At 44.2% G+C, this 24,366-nt stretch overlaps 1 protein-coding gene across 4 annotated transcripts in view; it reads left to right on the top strand.

The window, feature by feature from the left end:
• The window catches only part of ambra1b (autophagy/beclin-1 regulator 1b), a 28,226-nt gene extending 5,246 nt beyond the window's left edge, over positions 1–22,980 (top strand). Inside the window, exons 3-19 of one of the 4 annotated variants that reach the window (XM_078283136.1) lie at positions 2,582–2,640; positions 4,176–4,359; positions 5,293–5,465; positions 5,854–5,920; positions 6,002–7,527; positions 7,685–7,771; positions 10,722–10,907; positions 13,220–13,300; positions 13,644–13,744; positions 14,217–14,327; positions 14,968–15,156; positions 15,479–15,633; positions 16,559–16,698; positions 17,686–17,790; positions 18,700–18,887; positions 19,986–20,117; positions 20,617–22,980. In XM_078283136.1, the coding sequence (XP_078139262.1) occupies positions 2,582–2,640; positions 4,176–4,359; positions 5,293–5,465; positions 5,854–5,920; positions 6,002–7,527; positions 7,685–7,771; positions 10,722–10,907; positions 13,220–13,300; positions 13,644–13,744; positions 14,217–14,327; positions 14,968–15,156; positions 15,479–15,633; positions 16,559–16,698; positions 17,686–17,790; positions 18,700–18,887; positions 19,986–20,117; positions 20,617–21,254 (4,122 nt within the window). In that variant the 3' untranslated portion in view covers positions 21,255–22,980. Of the gene's footprint in view, positions 1–2,581; positions 2,641–4,175; positions 4,360–5,292; positions 5,466–5,853; positions 5,921–6,001; positions 7,528–7,684; positions 7,772–10,721; positions 10,908–13,219; positions 13,301–13,643; positions 13,745–14,216; positions 14,328–14,967; positions 15,157–15,478; positions 15,634–16,558; positions 16,699–17,685; positions 17,791–18,699; positions 18,888–19,982; positions 20,118–20,540; positions 20,576–20,616 lie in introns of those variants that run through there. The other 3 variants (XM_071900118.2, XM_078283137.1, XM_071900119.2) reach the window with 3 other exon arrangements.
• The last annotated feature ends 1,386 nt before the right edge of the window (positions 22,981–24,366 follow it).

The raw sequence follows: 24,366 nt of genomic DNA, 5'->3' as shown, positions 1-24,366 counted from the left end.
TTGTATAAGACATCTTTCACTTAATTTATAATTGCATATTTATATATTGATCCAAGCACACTGCCATTTTATACCATTATATGAGATTTATCCCTTTAAGTAAAATTAATCAACGTATCAAGAATGGAGCAAGTGGAGTTGGGGATCTTGCTGTTATAATAATAATAATGATAATAATAATAATAATAATAATAATAATAATAATAATAATAATAATAACAACAATAATAATAATAATAACAATAATAATAATAATAATCTACCTGTGGAAGTTGTTAAAAGTGATTTCTCTTTTGTTTTATTCTATTTTTCTTTCCCCTGTAGCTAAAATCCCATTGGCTGTTGGGTGTAGGACAGACTAAATCTGAAAACAGGAGTGTGGAATGAGTCCAGTTGCAGTCCATTTGCTATTACTGTCTAAATCTTCAACTTCAACAACTCTCTACCAACACTAGTCTGTCCTCTCTCTCTACCAACACTAGTCTGTCCTCTCTCTACCAACACTAGTCTGCCCTCTCTCTCTACCAACACTAGTCTGTCCTCTCTCTACCAACACTAGTCTGTCCTCTCTCTACCAACACTAGTCTGTCCTCTCTCTCTCTCTACCAACACTAGTCTGTCCTCTCTCTCTGCCAACACTAGTCTGTCCTCTCTCTCTACCAACACTAGTCTGTCCTCTCTCTACCAACACTAGTCTGCCCTCTCTCTCTCTCTACCAACACTAGTCTGTCCTCTCTCTCTGCCAACACTAGTCTGCCCTCTCTCTCTCTCTACCAACACTAGTCTGTCCTCTCTCTCTGCCAACACTAGTCTGTCCTCTCTCTACCAACACTAGTCTGTCCTCTCTCTCTATCAACACTAGTCTGTCCTCTCTCTACCAACACTAGTCTGTCCTCTCTCTCTATCAACACTAGTCTGTCCTCTCTCTACCAACACTAGTCTGTCCTCTCTCTACCAACACTAGTCTGTCCTCTCTCTCTCTCTCTCTCTCTCTCTCTCTCTCTCTCTCTCTCTCTCTCTCTACCAACACTAGTCTGTCCTCTCTCTACCAACACTAGTCTGTCCTCTCTCTCTCTCTCTCTACCAACACTAGTCTGTCCTCTCTCTATCAACACTAGTCTGTCCTCTCTCTCTCTCTCTACCAACACTAGTCTGTCCTCTCTCTATCAACACTAGTCTGTCCTCTCTCTCTCTCTCTACCAACACTAGTCTGTCCTCTCTCTACCAACACTAGTCTGTCCTCTCTCTCTCTCTCTCTACCAACACTAGTCTGTCCTCTCTCTATCAACACTAGTCTGTCCTCTCTCTCTCTCTCTACCAACACTAGTCTGTCCTCTCTCTATCAACACTAGTCTGTCCTCTCTCTCTCTCTCTACCAACACTAGTCTGTCCTCTCTCTCTATCAACACTAGTCTGTCCTCTCTCTCTCTACCAACACTAGTCTGTCCTCTCTCTCTCTCTCTACCAACACTAGTCTGTCCTCTCTCTATCAACACTAGTCTGTCCTCTCTCTACCAACACTAGTCTGTTTCCTCTCTCTACCAACACTAGTCTGTTCTCTCTCTCTACCAACACTAGTCTGTTCTCTCTCTCTACCAACACTAGTCTGTCCTCTCTCTACCAACACTAGTCTGTTCTCTCTCTCTACCAACACTAGTCTGTCCTCTCTCTATCAACACTAGTCTGTCCTCTCTCTACCAACACTAGTCTGTCCTCTCTCTCTACCAACACTAGTCTGTCCTCTCTCTCTCCTAACACAACATTCAAAAACATTTTGCCATAAGTTCAGAACAGTTCACTGTAAATATAATTTAGCGCCTTGAGCTTGGGAAAGGCACTCAACAAATAAAACTTAATATTATTAATTACAATAGGTGTTCTGTTGTTTCATGCTTCATGGTATTGACGCTGCAGTTCACATTGACATTACAAATGTATTCTGAAGTGACATTATTGCAAGGATAACACTGATGGAGAATGTTGTATAAGACATCTTTCACTTAATTTATAATTGCATATTTATATATTGATCCAAGCACACTGCCATTTTATACCATTATATGAGATTTATCCCTTTAAGTAAAATTAATCAACGTATCAAGAGTGGAGCAAGTGGAGTTGGGGATCTTGCCGTTGTAAATAATCTACCTGTGGAAGTTGTTGTTAAAAGTGACTTCTCTTTTGTTTTATTCTATTTTTCTTTCCCCTGTAGCTAAACTCCCATTGGCTGTTGGGTGTAGGACAGACTAAATCTGAAAACAGGAGTGTGGAATGAGTCCAGTTGCAGTCCATTTGCTATTACTGTCTAAATCTAACCCTCTTTCTGCTAGTACTTGTTCAAGGCCTGTTCTGTCAGTGGGCATTTCCATCTAGGATATTGTGTAGAGCTCATCACATTGGAAATTCAAGCTTTAGAATATTATGTATTTCTTCTTCAGACTCATTTTATGGACATTGATATCAGTATGATACACTCAGAGCAAATCTAAAGGAATCTAATGTCATATTTGTTTCAGAGAAATGCTTCGTAGGTTTGACTCCACTTAACTGAGTGTACTGTGTGTGTTTGTGCCTCTGACAGAAAGTGGAGCTGCCGGACAGCCCTCGATCAACGTTCCTGCTGGCCTTCAGCCCTGACCGGTGAGGAATTCCACTAACGCTCTCTGAAGTAATGATTCCAGGAATCACTGAAGACTCTTCAGGTCGACTTGGAAATGTGTTCATTTGAATTGGGACGTTGTCAAAAAGATGTTTAAACACTAGATGCTGACCAGGTTATTGACTTGGATGATTAATTGGGGCAATTTAGAGCTTTTATAAACAGCTGATAATTGATGGATGTCAGTGATTAAGCTCTATGTTATTAAACAAGTAGTAGTCTTCACTGATGCTGTGCTGTTAACAGGAGCTGACTCAGTTTTTTGGATTGCTTTGGTAATGTCAGCTCTGCATGGAAGTTTGGACTGGGAGAAGTCAAGACAAACACTTCACAAGGATTAATTGAATCCTCCGTTCTACTTATATGTTTTGGTGACATGGCGTTTCTGCCATCCATTAAGAAATGACACAGGTTGCTACTCGGTTTGGATTCTGGTAAATTTCTCAGCAATTCTAGCTATTCAATCATAATTACTAAAGGCTCTGCCTCTAGTTAGCCCACATTGTTCAATTAGTGTTTGTACTCCCTCTGGTACTGCAAACCTCCGGCTGTTCTCTACATTCAGTAACACACAGCCTGTCTGTTCCTCAACACACACACACACACACACACACACTGTGAGGCTCGTTAAGCTCACTTGCAGTCCTGCAGGTTCAAACTATGGCTGGAAGTTTATTTTAAACAACAGTTGTTCCACCATAAGGTGTGTTTAAATCCCTGGACCTTCTGTTTAAATACCTCAACCTTAATTGGTCGCCTCTTGTTTTCACTGAGTTTAACAAGCTCTCGTTAACTGTCATGACAAACAAGATCACTGGGAGGAACAGGATGGAAACACTAAACACAACCTGTATCATGGGGGAGCAAGAGAACATATTGTGAAATCCTGGAAAATGTTATTTCAAAATGGCAGCTAGCTCAATTTCACTTCACTTTCGCTTCACTATTCCAAAAATTTATCGAACATTCACCCCATTATATTATAAAAATAATGTGAGCCTGAGCTTTCTTATTTTAGATTCCATTTCATTTAATTTGTTCAAAGAGCCTATGTGTTATAAAATAGAGTGTTCCTGGGTGGGAGTCATAGCATATCATAGCATTATATCACAAGTATATATTTTTAAAAAGGCAAATTAATTCTAATCTGCTTTTCCTATTAAGACTCAGTATCAGCTTTCAAATCCATACTTGGTCAGACCGCTATTAAAACCATTATTTACTTTACATGGACCAGAAAAAAGAAAGGAATAATGTTGCTGTAAAGACAGTGCAGCGACCCGTCCTCAGCTCTGTGTAGCAGTGTTGTGTAATGTGTATTAACAAAAAGCAAACCTGAGTTTTAATGATGATCTGTGACATGAACATGCTCGGTGCATGTTTACATAGAGCTGGTATGCAGCCATATCTGTTCCTAGCAAGGCAATTATTAATGATGAAGACAAAGAACAGAGAGATAATATTTGTGGAGTGTTCCTTTAACAGCAGTGTTCTCCACCTCCTTCACTCCCCACAGGACTCTTATGGCTTCCACACACGTCAATCACAACATTTACATAACGGAGGTGAAGACTGGAAAGTGCCTGCATTCCCTAGTGGGCCACCGTAGAACCCCCTGGTGTGTGACCTTTCACCCCACCATCCCCGGCCTGGTGGCCTCCGGGTGCCTTGACGGCGAAGTCCGCATCTGGGACCTGCATGTGAGTACCATCCTCCGAAGTACCATACTGAGTAATATTACCCTCTGAAGTACTACACTGAGTAGTACCACACCAAGTAGTGCCACCCTCTGAAGTACCATACTGAGTAGTATTACCCTCTGAAGTACCACACTGAGGAGTATGACCCTCTGAAGTACTACACTGAGTAGTATTACCCTCTGAAGTACAACACTCTGAAGTACCACACTGAGTAGTATTACCCTCTGAAGTACTACACTGAGTAGTACCACACCAAGTAGTACCACCCTCTGAAGTACCACACTGAGTAGTATGACCCTCTGAAGTGCAACACTCTGAAGTACCACACCAAGTAGTACCACCCTCTGAAGTACCACACCAAGTAGTACCACCCTCTGAAGTACCACACAAAGTAGTACAACACTCTGAAGTACCACACTGAGTAGTATTACCCTCTGAAGTACCACACTGAGTAGTATTACCCTCTGAAGTACCACACCAACTAGTACCACCCTCTGAAGTGCCATACTAAGTATCTATTTAACCTGGTAGATGCCATTGAGATTTGAAATCTCTTTCACACTATGTAAATGCACGCGTAGTTTGGTCAATTGGGGCCACCGTACTTCTCAAAACTGCAGTGACATGATCTCTAGAGTTCTCCCTACTGGAGCAGAGTTTTTACAAAAGTGAAATACAAAACCTGCTCTTCCATAAAATAACAGGAGATTAGAAGTATCAATATTAGAATTTGCACAATCAATCCTGAATTGAAGAAATAAAACGATTCTTTGTTTCACCTAACCCTACCACACCCTGAAATACACACACTAAGTATCACCTTCTTTTAAAATACACATTCTAAGTATTTTGGATATGTTGCTTATGTTTTTGATATGTATTCAGTTTTGGATTTCTACAGTCATAATATGAAGTAATTCCTTAACTCTGCAGGGTGGGAGTGAGAGTTGGTTTACAGAGAGTAATGTTGCCATCGCCTCCCTGGCCTTCCACCCGACTGCTCAGCTCCTCCTGATCGCCACCAACAACGAGCTCCACTTCTGGGACTGGAGCCGACCCGAGCCCTTTGCCGTGGTCAAGACCGGCAGCGACACAGAGAGAGTCCGGTGAGTCCTTTTTACTACTTACATTTTATTTCTGGTGAGAGTCCTTAACAAGCTTTCCTTTGAATCTGGCTTCATTTGTTTTAAAAAGTATTTCTTTCTTGTTTAACAGTGAACCTTATATGCAGATTCATGAAACGGTGAACAAAACATGCTGATTGTTGTTTAGTTGTGAGGTTTGCTGTTCACTTTAGAAATGAGGAGGTGCTTTAGAGGGATAGTTGTTGCATCAGATCCTGTAGATTGGTAAGGGACAGTTAGGGATAGTTAGACTAGATCCTGTGGATTGGTAAATAGCAGTGGGAATGATCAAACATTAAAGTTGTAAAACATAAATAATACCTTATTGTGTTCTTTTTTGTTGTTTGTTTATTTTCTGTGTCCATTTCAGGTTGGTGAGGTTTGACCCTCTGGGTCACAACCTGCTGACAGCGATAGTGAACCCGTCCAATCAGCAGGTAAGAACTCTTTAATGTGTTTCTGTTGTTGATATCAGTGGTTGAGTGGAGTTGTCAGTGTGTTGACTGGTGCTCTTTCAGAATGAGGAGGACTCTGAGGTTCCTATGGACAGCGTTGAGATGCCTCACTTCCGCCAGCGCTCCTTCCTGCCCTCCCAGCCGGTTCGCCGCACACCCATCCTCCACAACTTTCTCCACATCCTGTCGTCGCGCTCTCCAGGGGCTCAGGCCGGAGGCGAGCAGCCGCGCCCCATCGGTGAAGGTGGCGGCACTGTGGGAGAATCTCCCAGCTTGCCTCTGGCCCAGTACCCCAGCTCCGAGCGCGGGCCTCCCTTCCCTGGCTGCACCCAGCACCTGGGCATGGTCTGCCTGTGTAGTCGCTGCTCCGTCAGTCGCAGCCCCTCCCTGGTGGCCGATAGTTCCTCTGCCAGCCCCTCTGATCCCAGGGTGACGTCTGACACTCCCCAGCCTCCCCCCGCTTCCACCTTCTCCTCGGCCCGTACGGAGCCCAGACAGCCCTCGGAGCGCCCCTCGGCCTTCACCTCGGTCTACTACAGCGCCGGCACTTCTCTTCACCGCACCACACCGAGCGGCACCGAGCCCCACCCCTCTGCCAGGCCGGGACCCGACTGGACACGCAGCCTGCTGAACATGAGGGAGGGCGGGGCTGGAGCCAGCATGCTGCCTCCCAGAACCAGCTCCTCCTCCTCCGTCAGCCTCCTGTCAGTGCTCCGTCAGCAGGACGCCTCGTCTCACTCCCCCGTCTACACCTCAGCCACTGAGGGGAGGGGCTTCCCCACACAGGGAGCCGAGCCCGGGAGCAGAGGAGGCGCCGGTACAAGCAGCGGGCATCACCCGTTCTGGGACGGCTCCCGCAGCAACACGGCCTCCTTCCGCAACGTGCTGCAGTGCAACTTGAGCCGCTACTTCATGGAGTTTGACCGCATGCAGGACCTGGAGTCTCCACTAGGGGGCAGCGTGGGGGACGGCAGCCAGGAGCAGAGCCAAGAATTGCTGAACAATAACATGGACCCAGACAGACCCGGGCCTTCCTCCTCCTCCTCCTCCCCTACCATCATCCACTACCAGCCCCCCCTCCCCCCTCCTCCCTCAAACAGCTTGGAGAACAATGTTCCTCCTGCAGCCTCTCGAGGCCATCTGAACCGCTGCCGGGCCTGCCACAACCTGCTCACCTTCAACCATGACTCTCAGCGCTGGGAGCGCACCAGCCAGACCTCCTCCACCTCCGCCTCCACCCTGGAGCCCACTTCTTCATCCTCCTCCTTCTCTTCCTCCTCCCCTTGGCAACATGAAGAGGGCAGGAGGGCGCTAGAGGCCCAGACCCAGGAGAGGAGGGCGCCTCCGGAGCCCAGCGAGCAGCAGCTGCCTGCTGCAGGGGCAGGTGGAGGAGCAGGAACAGTGGCCTTCCCCATTGCCCCTTCCTCCAGCCAGCCTGGCGAGCAGACGGTGGGCTTGGTGTACAACCAGGACACGGCGCAGTGGGAGAGGGTGTATCGGCAGGCCGCTGCTAGCCGATCGGCAGAGCCACCGGAGGCCTTAAGCCAAGAAATGCCTGTCGACCCCCCAGATGAAGACTCACTGAGGAGGTACGAGCTCTTAACCTGCTTTTCACCTTCAGTGTCACTGGTTGAAAACCCTCATTAGTTTAGTTGAGAGTTTATGAATGCATTTAAATTTCTTATTAGCATGAGTGAAAACATTTTGTGGCCATTATCTCTAACCCCCTTTGTTTCTTTCATACAGGAGACTGTTGGAATCATCTCTGTTGTCTTTGTCTCGCTATGACATGGCAGGATCCAGAGACCACCCCATTTACCCCGATCCAGCCAGGTACCCCAATACACTTCATTTACCCCAATACACTTCATTTACCCCAGTACACTTCATTTACCCTAATACACTTCATTTACCCCGATCCAGCCAGGTACCCTAACACAGTTTGTTTACCCTGATCCAGACAGATACCCCACTACACCTGGTATTTCCAGTCGGGCTGCATGATTATTCAAATCAAAATTGCGATTTGAACGTGTACAATATCTAAACCACAGAATACTGTGATTCTAATTTTTATTTTTAACTCCGATTTTTTTTATTTATGCTTTTATACTCTTCATTAAACTCGTCAAACAGATGCTTATCCATTGGAGAGTAACACTGTACTGTTCATGCACACTGCATGCACAGCAGATGTTAACTTGTTGACCAATCAGAGGCTCCCCCTGACTAGTTGTTGACCAATTAGAAGTAGGGATGCACCGATACAGTATTTTGAGGTCGATACTGATATCCGATATTTTCCCACCCATATCAGCCAATACTGATATGCATTTTTGTAAGAATCTTAGTACAAATGCAGGTACAAAAAACAGGTTAAGCATTTCAGACAAGTCTGTGTAAACAAAAGACCATGTTAGTTTTATTTTGTCGCTAATTTGGCAGTTGTATTAGGTGACACTCCTAAGAATACAAGACTAAGTGTCGAGCAGCCCCGCAACATTGAATTTTGTGGAAGCGTCCCTGCTGGGAATCGAACTCGGGTGTCCCGGCTGAGAGTCTGCAATCTAACTCCCTGCTGCACACTTTCACCAAGTGAGCAAAAGTGGTGAACAGAGCGACGGACGGCCCGACCGACTAACAATGCGATCCATAGAGCCCCTGGGCTCGTGGGGCTACAAACTCAAAAATGCCTATTCCACAATTGGCCAAAGATTTGCAGTAAAACATAGTATTGGACAGATAGTCTGACAATATATCAGTGCATCCCTAATTAGAAGACAGCAGGTGTGTCTGGTCAGGTAGCCAAAGGAGAGCTGAATTTTTCAGCTACTTTGGGTAAATACACTTTAAAAAAGGGCCTATAGCCTAAATAGTTTCAATTATTTGAATACTGACAGAGATATGTGCCAACAAGGCAGTTTCTCTGCTGTGTAATGATCTCCAGTTAAGTTCCCAATTAGATTTATTGCACTGGTTGTAGTAGAAGACCAAGGTAACACATAGTTTGATGTGTGGTTTGATTAAACCATTTTATGTGGTGTGATGATTGGCCAAAATTACAAGCACTATGTTGATTTTGCCATTTCATGTGGAAAAATTTTGTTAATTTTGCAAAATTGCAAGTTCATGCAAATATTGCAGAGATTGGTTGAGTTTGCGTTCATTACTGCGATTGCAAATTTGGCAATTTCCTGGAGGAACTGACTTTGCTGTCTTTGCATATCTGATCATTTGGGTGAGGAGGGCTTTTGCTTCTGCAAACCCAGTAGTATAATGACGAGTAGCGTAGCAGTGAACCAGAGAACCACAGTGCAAACACAGTTGGGGTCAAAAAGATACTCAGCATAGAAAGTATCATTCTGATATGATCCAAGCATAGACAACGCCCAGTCCTGCCCAGTCCTCCTCCACCAAGAGGTTACTTTGAACCTTAGCTAACATAAATACAAGGTCGCCACGGGTCCTTGAAATCCTTGAAAGTTTGTGAATTTGAGAAAAAAAAATCAAGGCCTTGAAAGTTTTTGAAAATAGACATAAATAGACATGGGTCATTGAAAGTGCTTGAATTTATATATTTTGTGCAAGAATAGAAATTGAAGTTCAAGAGACCACATAGTCTGCCATCACTGTAACACAGCACAGTTGAGAAGTGTTCACACATTCAAGCCTCTCTCTCTTTTTAATTGTTGTCTGTGAGCTTCTGTAAAGCTGCTAGTTCTCATTATAAACATTCTCAGTGTTGTAACAGTAATTAACCTTGATCCGTGTCTCAAACTATGCCGTGTTGGGTCCTTGAATTTGAGGGAATTGGGCCTGGAAAGTCCTTGAAAAGTCCTTGAATTTGATGTTTAAGAAGGTGTGGGAGCCCTGTAAATATGTGTTTTGTGTGTGTGTGTGTGTGTTGAACCTGTAGGGCAGTGGTGTTCAGAGTAGCACTGCATCACATGTTAAAGAGGAAAAAACCCTAAACTAGGCTGATAACTTGTGAACAGACTAGCCTAGATTCTAAGCCCAATGTCTTAGAGTTCGGAGTCAAAGGCCCGTTACAGACTCTATGTATGCTACGCACACAACAACGCAAGAGGGGTTTTTCATGTTCTTGTGTAGCAAAATGTGTAGTCCAAAATTTGTAATGCAACTCTAACGTCTGCTGCAATATCACACGTGTCAGGTAGGGGCGCTACACACTGCTAAACAAATATCTACCAATGAAGAAGTCATTTTCTGTGTAAACAAATGAAAATGGTGCTGGCTCAGTCAAAAGAGACACTGGCTGATCTGGCAGTACCATCTTCTTTTCAACTTTTTCGTTTGGTGGTCGTGGAGAATGTATGAAAGTACACGTTCCCTAACAGTAGCTGTTTTTAAACCCCCTGCTCATATGCCCGTGCTCCAGACCAGTGTTTCTCAACCCATAGATAGATAGATAGATAGATGGTGTATTACCTCAGACTGGGCTGCAGGAAGCTGCAGGAAGCTGCTGGACGTGCGTGTGCTGTGTTAAGCAGACAGCTTGCGTAGGTCGAGAACCTGTGTTAGCGTATGCATGCTTTGCGTTTACTATGTAACGGGCCTAAGAGGAGGGTTAGGGTTCAAGTCAACTGAAGACTTGAATTCATCCACGCAGAGCAGGTTCTGACTGACGGCACAAAACCTGTAGTCACGACTCTTACTCCCCTCTCTCCACTCTTACCCATACCTTTGAAAAGATAAACCTTGCTAGAGCCAAATTTGTTTTCAAACTGAGAGCAGCCCTAAAGCCGTCCTCTGTGCTGTGCAGGCTATCTCCAGCAGCTTACTACGCCCAGAGGATGATCCAGTATCTGTCCAGGCGGGACAGCATTCGCCAGCGTTCGCTTCGCTACCAGCAGAACCGCCTGCGGGCCATGTCCTCTTCCTCAGACAGCCCAGCCAGCAACCCTTCCAGCTCCATGGACAGCAGTGATGTAGACTTTGAGGAGCTGGAGTAAGTTCCATTCCACATCTCTTCCCTGGGTTCAACCTTTTTTACCCTTTTTATTTAGAGCCAAGTGTAGTCAGAGCCGAGTCCTCTTTGAGATGCACTGAAATGCGAAAAGGCAAATGGAAAAGTGATGAATCGGACCGGGCGATAATTCAGTGTTATCGTCTTTTAGTGGAATCATATCGTGATGATATGGTGATTTGGGGATATCGTGACACAATTCTGCTGTCTGAATTGATGATAACAAGCTAATTTTATTTAAAACTCCTAACATTACCATTCGGTTCAATGCGATGAATATTAATTAGATTATTTAACATGTGATTTTGCATATGTCAGCGATATAATGATATATATCGATATAATCGAAATAATCCTTATGATTATCGTGATATTGATTTCAACCATATCACCCAGCCCTAGTGCTGAACCATAACATAACGATAGAAACAACACGCTTAACTGGGTGCTGAATCCCACAATACATTAACTAATAAAGATTACAGGACATTTGTTCGGCAAATAAATATATATGTCAAGAGTTTGGTGTTTATGGCTTGTAGACTTTTACACTTTGAGTCACTACATGCTTGTTAATTTTTGACTACATAAAAATGACTACTTCATTGAATTGAGTCTTAATCTGGCCAAATACTTTTGGCACCTTGAAAAGGAGACCGTGAACAAAAGGTTTTGTTGTTCTTTTATTTTTATGTGATACACCTACCAGTCTACACTTTAACCTAATTTCAGATCCAGAATAATCAAAGTGAAAGTGTCGCTGTCTAAATACTGCTGTAGCTCAGTGTATTTTAACATTCTGCTGCACTATCACTATCACTAGTGTTCTGCTCAAAGCACTGAGTCGTCTTTCCCAGAAGAAATGACAAATTGAAGATGGAAGTTGAACATGTAGCAGTGGCCCGAGCTGCAACTATCCATTATTTTCACTTTGACATAATTACCAAATCTTACATGGAATACTTCAATAATCTATAATCAAAAACACACTTCATTATAGATTATTGAAGTATTCCATGTACAATTTGATAATTCAATAATCTATAATCAAGAACACACTTTTTTTTCAACATTTCAGTGTGACAAATTTATAAAAAAAAACAAAAAAAAACGCATTTTTTGCCCAATGCGCAAAAGGTTGAGACAGTGCATTCTACCAACTAAATATAGTAACCTAATAAACCAAACATATTAAAAGAAGGTGACACCAGGAGGGTTAATGGACATAAACTCACTTAACCAGCCTATAATTTCCAGAACAGCCTGGATTGTGCACCAGTTTTTTTAGAAATGGCGTGGGAAGAAACCAAGAGAAGCGGAGTAGCCAGCATCTGAAATTGTTTACTCAGTTTCCTCACATGCCTTGTGCTACACTGAGCACTAGACATGGCATTATGTCATTATGGTGTTGTGGCACTGTGGCACTATGGCATTATGTGCGGCTAATTCAAATAAGGGGTGTGGTGAACCGAGGCGGGAGAGGAGAGAAGAACGGTGTTTGCTTAGCACAAAGCTGGACTTACACTGTGAATGCAGTGGCTCTGGGGCGTTTGCACTTGAAATGCTCTTTCATGCAAGTGGTTGAGTTGTGCCAAGACAACTCCCATTGGCAGAGTGAGAGCTGCACATTTTGTACATTAAGCTTTGCAGAATAATCCCAAACTTAATTTTCCTATTCTCTTTTCCTGCCATTTTTCTGCTGCTCGTAAAGAGAGCAGCAGACTGAGCAGAGAAGTGGATTAACATTGAAAGCACGGATGCCCTTATGTGGAATAACACAATGCACATTCATTGCACTGTGCAGTCTAGGCATCTGTTATCATATATACTGTTATTAGTTAGGCTACTGTTCTCTTGTAGCCAAGGGAAGCCATCAATTTGTTAATACATCCATGGAGGCGATTCTTCTACTCTTCAAGTTAATAATGGATCCACCCTTGGAGGCGATCAAATCAAAATATAAAGATAATATAAAGATAATTCAAATTTTTTTTGACCAAAATTGTTTTCGGTTTCATTGAATATTCATTGCAGCCCTAGTCAGCGCGACCCTTAACTGGTCTTTCCTACATTTTCACCAAACCTTAGAGAATTTTCCTAGGAAGTGCTTATGGTGCCGTTTGGTTATGGAACCAAACGGCTTTAAATGTTGATACCTGGCTTTGTCTACATATTCCTGTTCTGATAGTAACAGAGGTGTTTACTTTCCAAGCTAATCACTGATCACTGCGTACTGAAGCATTGCTTGTATTTTAGGTCTGTTTGTGTAGTTTTACCATTTTTTGGTTTTCCAGTGATAATGGAGACCGAGCGAGGCACAGGACGCCGCGGAACGCCAGAATGTCTGCGCCCTCGCTGGGTCGCTTTGTCCCACGGTCAGTCAACTCTAACCCGTAACCACTAACCCAGAACTTCACTGTAGACCTAACCCCTAATCCCAACTTTCACCCTTCTTAACTCTTTCTGGGCAGAACAGCCATTAGAGACTGTACTCTGCTTTTAAATGTAAAGAGTCACATGAAGAGAGTTATGAAGATGCAGGGATGTTTGAGCCTGTGTATCGTCCAACATAAGTTGGGTTAGGACTCGGATGTATTGTTGTCATTTTGCTATGCATGCTACGCTAAGTCAACATTGAGAAATCATTTATTCTATTAGAAATGGTAATTCACCCCAGGTATGGTTGGATATCTGTCCCTTTCTCCCAATCCTCTCCAGGCGCTTCCTTCTTCCTGAGTACCTGCCCTACGCTGGAATCTTCCATGAGAGGGGGCAGCCTGGCCTGGCCACACACTCCTCTGTCAACAGAGTGCTAGCCGGTAAACACACACTCCCAATCCGCTACCAAAAGTGCCTTACCTTCTGGGTGGGAAATCACCACCAGCTATCAGCAGCTGTCAAACCTTACCAGCATTTGACTGTCTAGTTTCACTTCCTAACGTGCCACTCCGGTAGGTAACTAACCATCATTTGGAGGGCGTGTCTTATTCTAAAATGTAGCTGTCTGGTAGAAGAGTGAAACTGACTGGTGACTTATGTGATTACTGCTCTGGCGCTGTTTTCACTCTGCTGTATCAAAGCACAGGAGGTGAGAGTCTACTGTCCAGCTGAAACTGATGAGATTAATTGAAATTGAACCAGTTAGTCCCAGCACCTTTCTCTGCTGGTTGAGTCTCCCCACCCACTGGTCTGCTCCTGTGCTTTATCTTTAGCATAGAAATGGTCAGTCTTACAGTGTCCCATGTGTTTCCACCAGTGTTTAACATTAACAGTGGCTGTTGTGTTCCCCAGGGGCGTCGATTGGAGACGGCCAGTCTGCGGTCGCCAGCAACATCGCCAACACCACCTACCGACTGCAGTGGTGGGACTTCACCAAATTTGACCTTCCTGAGATCAGCAATGGTAACAGCTGCTACCCGCACTACCGTCACTTTCTCCTTTAGTTAGGAGTCAGGACCCTGGTTATTACTACTAGTGTTAGACCAGGATGTCAGTTTGCCGATATCTCAGGCCAATATTGGGGTTTTGTTAAATATTACGCATCGGCCAGTCAATGTCATCCATCACTGAAATGATGGATGTTCCTCCCTGATCGCAGCTACATACAAACAGGCTGTAAAACAAACCTGTAGTGAAATGTTATTGTCTTTGCACATTTTATTTATTCATGTAAATGTTAAATAATGTTTTTGTAAATGAATTCATTTAAAGGCAGTAATGTAGTTTCCCTGTGGCTGAATAGGTGTGGTGGGTCTCCCTGTCTTAAAGAGCTGCTAACACTAAAATAATGTGTTTCAATGGAGGATTTCACATGATGGTTTACATGCCGTTTCAGAGGCTTTTCCACCTTGACAAGAATAAGATTCTGGTGAAAATGCGAAATCCTTAAAAGTGGCTATCAGTAGCTTCAATGCAAAAATATCAGAATCTGTATCAAACTTCAAAGACCCATAGTTGAGCCCTAATTGCTCTTCCAGAAGTGCTGGTTAATGACCGTGTGTGTGTTTCTCTGTCTGTGTGTGTGTGTCTCTCTCCTGCACAGCCTCAGTCAACGTTCTGGTGCCAAACTGTAAGATCTACAACGATGCGAGTTGTGACATCTCTGCAGACGGCCAGCTGTTGGCGGTCTTCATCCCCAGCAGTCAGCGGGGTTTTCCAGACGAGGGCATCCTGGCCGTCTACTCTCTGGCTCCTCACAACCTGGGAGAGATGCTCTACACCAAGAGATTTGGTAAGCCAGCAACCAGACAGCCAAGACTAAATCTGTGAAGTTAGCGAGATGTTAATTAGATTAGATGTTAATTCCCTTTGCATTTCCATTTTCAATTTTTCATAACGTGCTTACTAGTTTAGTAAATTCAAATGCCAAAAAAATTCATTATAACCCAAATTATGCTTAAATAACGTGGAAAAATAAAATGCTATTTTGGGATTGGGATTGATTCAAATTTGTATTAACATTTTAAATAAAGATAACTACATGCTTCCGTAATTTACTGAAGTCTGGAGTGCCAAGATGATTTTCTATTTTCAAGATTATTTTCCTTCACCAGGTCCGAATGCGATCTCAGTCAGCCTGTCTCCGATGGGCTGCTATGTGATGGTCGGCCTGGCCTCCCGCAGGATCCTGCTGCATCCCACCACCGACCACATGGTGGCGCAAGTCTTCCGCCTGCAGCAGCCACATGGAGGAGAGACCTCCATCAGGGTGAGACGACTCACAGTACTACTAGTACTAAGTACTAATCCTAATACTCATGCTAATACTGCTACTACTACCACTCCTAATAATAAAGTAAGACAGCAATCACATGGTGGTGAGACCTCCATCAGGGTGAGACACCTGACAGTACTGCTAGTACTGCTACTAATGCTATTACTCATGGTAATACTGCTGCTACTACTAGTACTGTTACCACTCCTAATAATGAAATAAGAATGGAGGAGAGACCTCCATCAGGCTGAGACAACTGACAGTATACTAATACTACTTTCTTAATTTAGATTCAGTTTCCTGAGACACTGAGTCAGTCTGAGCACACGGGACCTTTATTCCCTGAGTGTTGACTTAAAGGCAGTCGTCTCCTCCAGGCCTGCCAACACTGGGCTAACACTCTTCACTTAGCCAACCAGAAGCCAAACGGCTTATAGTGCCTTTCACATCTCCTCAGCCAGTGATTGAGCCTTACTACTGCCACTTCTAATACTACTACTGCTACAACTACCACTACTACTACCTGCTAATATGACGACTAGCAATACTGCTACTACCTGCTAATACTGCTACTATGAATATTTGCACTGCTATTACTACTGCTACTACTACTAATATTTCCACCACTACTACTGTTATTACTAGTGTCTGCCAATACCTTAACGAATACTTCTGCTACTACTCATGCTACTGATACTACTGACTTCTGCTACTCATACGACCAATTGCTGCTATTCCTACTCAAACTGCTACGTGGATGACTTGATCTAAACAGATCTTGTGTGTTCCATTTCGCTTCTCCACAAGTCAACTAGGGACTCCTGCTTTCTGGGAATGCTCCGAACTGTTGACAGTCCCAGTATTTTTAGAGCTGTGTGTGTGTGTGTGTGTGTGTGTTGATTCTGTTGGTTGGTTTCAGATGGTGTTCAACGTGGTTTACCCCATGGCTCCGGACCAGAGACGCCACGTCAGTATCAACTCGGCTCGCTGGCTGCCCGACCCGGGGATGGGCCTGGCTTATGGAACCAACAAGGGAGACCTGGTCATCTGCCGGCCCGTGTGAGTCTTCTAACACTAACCCTAACCAGCAGGACTAGACCTTACCTAGACTGGCTCTGTATGAATTAAAGGATACGGCTGGTGTTTTTAAATACATTTCTCATCGTCAACAAATCCTATGAAAATAACAAAATCAACAATGCGTTTGCTCTACTCCCGTTACTTTCCGACTTCCCACGTTCCCTTTTTAGCCGTCAAACCGGAAGTCATTGGCTCCAATTGTAAGCTAAAAACCTTTAAATACAGCTCACAAAGACATAGTTTCAATTTTAAAAATCGCTAACTGTTACCATGAAAAGTCAGGCTGTTGTAGTTATTACCCAATCAAATTCAAATGGGAACAAATTCTTCATTACGCCGGGGACTATTTTCGGTGCTACGGAACTACTTTCCTGAGATCGCAAAGTGTTTACAGCCGGCTTATTAAGTTGTTTGAGGAAAAAGTCGGCCGGCCCGGTGCATCGTGATGATGAAATATGTTGCAGAGCAGCAGCATGGCTCTGTGACGGGTTTTTAATAGTTTTTTTAATACAATGGAGTTCTATGGCTGCTGGGACATGAGGCTTTACTGGGCACCGGCTACATGGAAGAGACTTGTTGGCAAAACAAATTCATTGCTGATTTTGTTATTTTCATAGGATTTGTTGACAGTAAGAAATGCATTAAAAAACACCAGCTTTATCCTTTAAATAAGCCGGGCTACATGTTAGCTACATGTAGCTAGCCTGGCTCTGTGTGACTTTAGCAGTCCTCTTAGTCATGGGATATTCCTCTGAGCTGCAGAAAGCTTCTTCCACCCCCTCTGGAATGGGGACTTACTGATGTGATTACCTTAATGGTCATTGTGAACAGGAAGACCATAAATTGGAGCAGGTCAATTAGTGTTTTTAATGAGGTCATGGTCTGTGTGATTCCACGAAGAAATCCCTCCTCTGTTATTAAGACTTCCTGCATGGAAGCGAATTAATGATTGACACGTGTGCCCAGGTTCTACCGGAGCGACGGGGAGAGCCCAGGAGAATCCAGCAGCGAACCTTTATTCTCCGTCAACAACAGTGGAACCAGCCGGACCCGCGGGTCTGACAGACCAGGGTGAGAACCTTTGGCCACTTACTCTGTTCTACTAACTTAAACTTCATCCTGGTATCCCACATAGGGCTGCACAGTCAATCAGCAATCATCATCTGTTGTGATTTTAGCTTTCCATGATTAATAAACATCTAATTTAGCGATATGGAAGTGGTTGTTGTATTTTGAATTCCTCTGAAAGTCCTGGTGTGATGTATCAAGCGCGTGACCAATCACAACCTTTGAATGTGCAACGTGCACCATGTGAACAAAACGAAAGTTAAGGCAAGGCAAGTTTATTTATATAACACATTTCATACACAACGGCAATTCAAAGTGCTTTACATAAATAAAATAGAAATAAAGACATAGATAAAAAGACAGTGTAAGAAGAAGTGAAAAAGACAGCAGCTCCGGTGGGACAGAAAGAGAGAAACCTCACAGACCATCTTAAAACATAAGTGGAAAAGAACTGAGGAAGAACCCAACATTAGAAGGGAAAATGCTTCTGCTCTTTTAGTTGGTAAAAGTGGATCATCATCTGTCATTTTGAGATAATTTAGATTTAAACCAGATGACAACAGATTCTGTGCAGTTTGTCTTAGGGTTGTAGCTCCACCCCAAAGTAATAAAGAGTTGTTTATTATTTAAATTTAGTAAGTATCAAAATAAGAGTAAGACAGTAAGAGTAAGACTCTTACTGAAATTTTTTAGCTGCTGCTACTTTGAGAAATCCTGCACTGAAAAAAGTCAAAAAGTGACAGTATAGTTAAGGTTCAAACATGTATTAAAATAATTTTGTTTCCTGAAACTGAGACAAATAATCATGATTAATTATCATAATTACAACGTCTAGCGAAATAATCGGGATTATCGTTTTTGCCATAATCGTGCAGCTCTAATTCGACATATTGTACTCTCATTGTTTTTCAGGCCAAGTCGCTCTGGCTGGAGACTGGACAGAGATATGGGTTTGATGAATGCGATTGGCCTTCAGCCCAGACACCCCGCCCCTTCAGTGACATCACAAGGAACTCAGACGCCAATCATCCAGCTGCAGAACGCTGAGACGCAAACAGAGAGGGATCTATCAGAGCCGAGCGTCTCCCAGCCAGCACTCAGTACTGAGATACAGATACTAACATCTCCAATATACCATACTGACTCCAGATAGTTAGATAGTAGTAACCTGATCCACCCTGTTGACTCTATCATGACTTGCAGTGACGTCGCTGTTCTCATGACGCTGCCATGCTGACTCCCAAAAACACTCAGTTGAGCAGTGAGAGAAAGTGCCTACCATCGCTGTTTTATCAATTAAAATGCATCAGCTGAAATCATTAGTATATTTTGAAGATAACATTTTGCTTTTCATGGTAGCCATTAGCCAAAATAACAAAATCATTGAATAAGAGGCATTTAGAACAATGGTCAGCTCAGTCAGTCGAGGAAAAGAGACGAGCCTTAAGTGACACACACACACACACACCCCTACGGCTCTCACAGTTCCCAAGAGGCAGCAAGCAAATCCCTTTCTCCTCACTTGTAACCTGTTTAAAGTAAATAAAAAGTGTGGCAAGGCTAGTTTAGCTTTTGTTTTTGTGCGCACTTAAAGGTGAAAAATGTTGCAGAAATCAATAATTTCCTCAAAATGCGAACCAAATGGAGAATGAAACATGCAGTAATGAAACAGGACAGAACCCCCTCCCTCCATCTGATGTTATTGGCCATTAGAGATGTTTGATTGGACGATGTGATGTGTATATGTACATGTTGGACATCACAACCCTAGTGTCAGCAATGTTGGAGGCAGAGAGGAGAAAGAGTCTCACTTCCTCCAAGGACTGCAGTCCTTTTAAAAATATCTTCCTTTTTCTTCCAAAGTGAAGTGAGACGTTAAATTATTCATGGTTGTACAGTCTGTGATTATAATGGAACGCTGTTCAGGAGTCAATATGGCAGCGTCAACACAACACTGACATCACTGCAAACCATGGATAGATAGTGTACCACCCTGATACACCCTACTGACTTAAACTATGCCCTACTGACAGCACAGCACTCTACAGACACATGGCACAGTATAGATATTATCTCCTATCCTGATATACTGACCTTGTTTCTAGCTGATGTGTGTTTTCAGACATCATCTGTGTTTCTTAAGGACAGTTGAAATGAGATTGCAGAGCTCAGCGTGATCTTGTGTCTCTTCTCAGCAGATGGCCCTCAGGAGGGTCCGTCCACAAGCCGAGGTTCTGAGGGGCCGCTAGAGCCGTCCCAAACCGGCAGAGCCCAGGACGGGTCCCAGGGGGACGCCTCAGCAGAAGCTAACACATCCACAGCTAACACTGGTACTTCTCCGTTCTCTACTGTCAGACACCATTTGAAAAACTACTCAACCTGGTTTCAATTTTTTATGTCAGAATTGATCACGTCATATATATGATCACGTCATATGAACATATTGAATCCATACTGAGAATCATTGTAGGGCCAACCTCAGACTTAAACACTGCATTACATATCGGACAGTGTCAATGTTCCCATCCATTGACATAAACTGGAAGTTCAGATATTCATGCTGCTAAAAGTTGCTATGAACGGTAGCTAATTAAAGTCAACTGGTCTGTAAAAGTCAGTATTAAGCATAATTAATCACTCAGTCATTTTATTAGCTGAACCACTCAGTACCTCTATCTCAGAGCTTTTTTATATGTCATTTTGGGACCAGCGACTTCTTAATAAAGTCTAATTACTATCTTTAAGTTTCATAGATCACATTTGCTACTAAATCCAGCTTTTAAAGACATATCTTTCAGTAACTGATGTGTTGTCCTACTCCTGGTCCAGGAGAGTCTCCAGAGTTCGGTTCAGGAGAAGACGCTCTGGCACGAATCCGCCGGCTGATCGCTGAAGGCGGCATGACCGCTGTGGTCCAGCGGGAGCAGAGCACCACCATGGCCTCCATGGGCGGCTTTGGAAACAACATTATCGTCAGCCATCGCATCCACCGTGGCTCCCAGACCGGCACAGGAGCCAACCGCCCCCCCGCCGACCCCTCCATGCCAGCCTCCTCTTCCTCAGGTCCTCTCCTGCTCACCTTGCCCCAGGCCCAGACCCAGCCCTACCCCCAGCACCAGGCCCAGCACCAGGCCCAGCACCAGGCCCAGCACCAGGCCCAGCACCAGGCCCAGCACCAGGCCCAGCACCAGGCTTCCAGCCCCTCTGCGGAGCAGCTGGCCCCCATGTGGGGCCCCCCGCTGCCCGCCCCCCAGCCCCCCCGCCTGCCTCTGGCTGTGGACATGGACGATGTGTTTGATGGGGGACGGACGGACGATGACTCCCTGCCTGGTCCCTCCTCTTCCTCCCTGCTCTTGTCTTCCCCCTCTTCATCTTCTTCATCTTCATCCTCTCATAGTCCCCTCCCCAACAGCAACAACAGCCGCGCTAGCCCAAACGGTTACCCTGGCGACCCTTACAGCAGGTAGTTATCTTATTGGCCAAGAGAAGCAGAGCGTTGGCCAATCGGTTCACAAAGGGCGCTCCTCAAAGCCTTATCTCACAAAGAATGGGTGCTGCTTCGACTCTGCACAGGGTCTCCCGCCTGGAAAAGAAGGGACACAAGAACCCACATCCCACCCACCCCCCCCCCACCCTTCGGTGGCATTGGTGTGCACTTCCTCTGCACTTAAAAACTGGACTGAAGCTGAACCGCGATCATTCCATGTCAGAAAGGGCTTCTACTTGAACGGAGGCCAGCCAGCGCTGAGCTTCTCTCTGCCCGTTTCTTTAAGTATCGGCATGATGGAAGACAAGGTTCCTCTCATCAAAGTGCCATGTAGGGGGCGTGGTATCTCTTTCACACACACACGCACACACACACACACACATTTACTCCGATGTGCTGCATTCAGTGCCATGTGATATTGAATTTGATGTGAAATAGTGCGTGATTGAAGTGTTTAAAAAAGTGAATTCAGCACTACTTTATTTTGAAGCCTGTTTTGTACCATGTGTAATTATGATATCTGATCATGTTGAAAACAATAATCTTATTGGAGGCCGTCTGCCTGTGGCTGGACTCTGCATCATGGCCTGCAGTCATGGAGGATGTTACTGTTATATGTGGAAATCAATCATGACGACTGTGCGGACAGTTGAGACTGAACTAACTGATCTACTGCATGTTTTTTCAATAATGCTGCAGTTCACGTTTCCCAACAAAACAAAAGTTAGCGTTATAAAGGCTGAAGAGGCGAAGAACCATTTCCTGTTGGGGGTCTTCACGCCCCCCACCCCCCTCCCTCCCCCCCCTCCTCCCAGTTGCTCTATGGCAGTGATTCTCAACCTTTTTCACATCAAGGATCCCTAATTTAGTACACATTAGGGCCACTGACCCCCATTTGGTGAGATTTTGTCTCTTGGACCCAAATGTGAGAATATTTTTATTGTTAGATAAGATTGTGTCCAGAATTACGAGTCTATCTTTATTGTAGGTAGAGAGATAACAGTGAAACTATGATCGAAATAGTCATTTTTCTGCATTCTCTAATTATGTTAACTTTTTGTAAATGATATAATGGTGAAGTTTAACAATTCATCGATTTGCTGGGGACCCCCTGGAACCCCCTCAAGGACCCCTGGCGGTCCCTGGACCCCACGTTGAGAACCACTGCTCTATGGTGTGTTTGGTGCCAAGAGAGAGCGGCTGACTGGGTGTGTGTGTGTGCCTGAGTTAGGAGTGTGTATCTGTATATGTAGGAGTGTGTATGTAGTAGTATTAGCAGGTAGAGGTGTGTGTGTTGTGAGTGTGTAGTACTCATAGCAGCAGTAGTAGTGAGTGTGTATGTTTGTTTAGTGGGGAGGGCAGGAGGCACATGTAGCATCTCTCTTGTCAGATTTTGCCTGGGGGGCGTGGCCTGTGGGGGCGTGGCCTGTATCTAATTGGTGTCTCCCAACTTACCCCCCCTTCCCCCCCCCCCCCTCCCTGACTCCTGTACCAGGAAACCACAGAGAAAACTTGAATTTTTGATCAAGCGCTACTTTTCCTTTCCAGCCTGAATTGGACTGTATAGCCCAACATGCTCTCTGCTGTTATTTTTTTTTTTTTGTTTGTTTTTTTTATTCTTATTACACACGTGCTTAGCCATCCACATAAACGCTTCATAGGGTTACGTACTGGTAGTGTTTAAGTTGTGTATGTATGCGGATTGGCGGGGCAATGGGGGGGGGGTGGGGGCGGGGGGGGGGGGGGGAGATATTACACCACATGGCAAGTAACGGACCTATGAAAAATGAAGATGCAAGGAGGGAGAGAGCGCCGGTTGGAGCTGTGCAGTGAGACTGTTTGTGTGATTTAAGACAAAGCTGTTTACTTTTTATTTTTTATTTAACCTTTATTTCTCCAGGTTAGTCCAGTTGAGATCAGGAATCTCTTTTTCCAAGGGCGACCTGCAAGGACAGCAGCTGCATGTAAGAAAATATCTGCTCACACCGTCTTAGTGGCTAGAAAGAAAGAAAGAAAGAAAGAAAGAAAGTAAGAAAGAAAAAGAAAAGTGGAGAAACTGCAGCAGGTTAAAAAGAACCAACTGATCTGAATGCTCCTCCTGGCTTTACTTGATTAATGAACATTTTAAAAAAACAATTTATTTGGCTGATCTCGTGTCTGTTTTGTGTGTGTGTGTGTTTGTTTGGGGTAAGAGGGGGGTGATGCGCCCCCTCTCCTGTGAATGGTAAACAGAGCACCGCCACGTTCACAACATTGCAACTGGTATACAAAGGTACAACTGTCTCACCAAATATCCTGCTATATCAAACTATCCAGTTTGTACAATTCAAATGCTATTCTTTGCTTTGACTTTTACGTGATGTAATTAAAGAGCTTTGAGAGTTTTTTTGTGATGAGGTGGCATTGTTAAAAACATGAAGCTCCTGTAGTAGTGCTGCTGTAGGCGTCGTCCAGCTGAGCTCATCGTAGTTTTCTGTTTCTCTGGATGGATTATACGATGGTGCGATCCCTTGCTTCAGGATGATGTTTTGAAACTGCGGTGGGAATCGGGAGGGTCAAGTCAGGCTGAGGGGGCGCTGACTGAAGTGAACTGACCTGAGAACAGTTGTTTTTGCTATTTGCCAGGCCACTGTGGTGCTTAGGTGACTGGTGGGATGTCTTTACACTGGACTCGGTACTCTGGCCATGCGTTCACATGGCCGATGTTACGCTTTACCGTGTGATTGGAGCATCCTTGAGGACAAAGTTTCAGTACAAGTCCTCAATAAAGATGCTGTTATGGCACGTGCAGGAGCTTTTTCTTTAAGTGTCGACCTACAGTCTTCTACACATCTGTCACCTTGTTCTCAGGTGTGCAAAAGCTCTGATATTTGACACTTTATCGTGTGAAACGTTTTTATATCCCACATGTATGTAGTCAAGTTTATTTGTACAGCCCTTAATCACAGTCATAGTGTTGAAGGGCTTCACAATGGCCACCTTACGAAATACTAAATGAACCCCCTCCCCCAAACTTTAGATCCTTAATGTGAACAAGGAAAAAGTCCCATGAAAACCTTATTGGGAAACAAAATGTTCTTTTTTACGGTCAG

The sequence above is a fragment of the Centroberyx gerrardi genome, chromosome 4 (assembly GCF_048128805.1).
Source record: "Centroberyx gerrardi isolate f3 chromosome 4, fCenGer3.hap1.cur.20231027, whole genome shotgun sequence".
NCBI lineage: Eukaryota > Metazoa > Chordata > Actinopteri > Beryciformes > Berycidae > Centroberyx > Centroberyx gerrardi.
The sequence above is the reverse complement of the archived record's forward strand: the minus strand, read 5'-3'. Positions and strand labels throughout refer to the sequence as shown.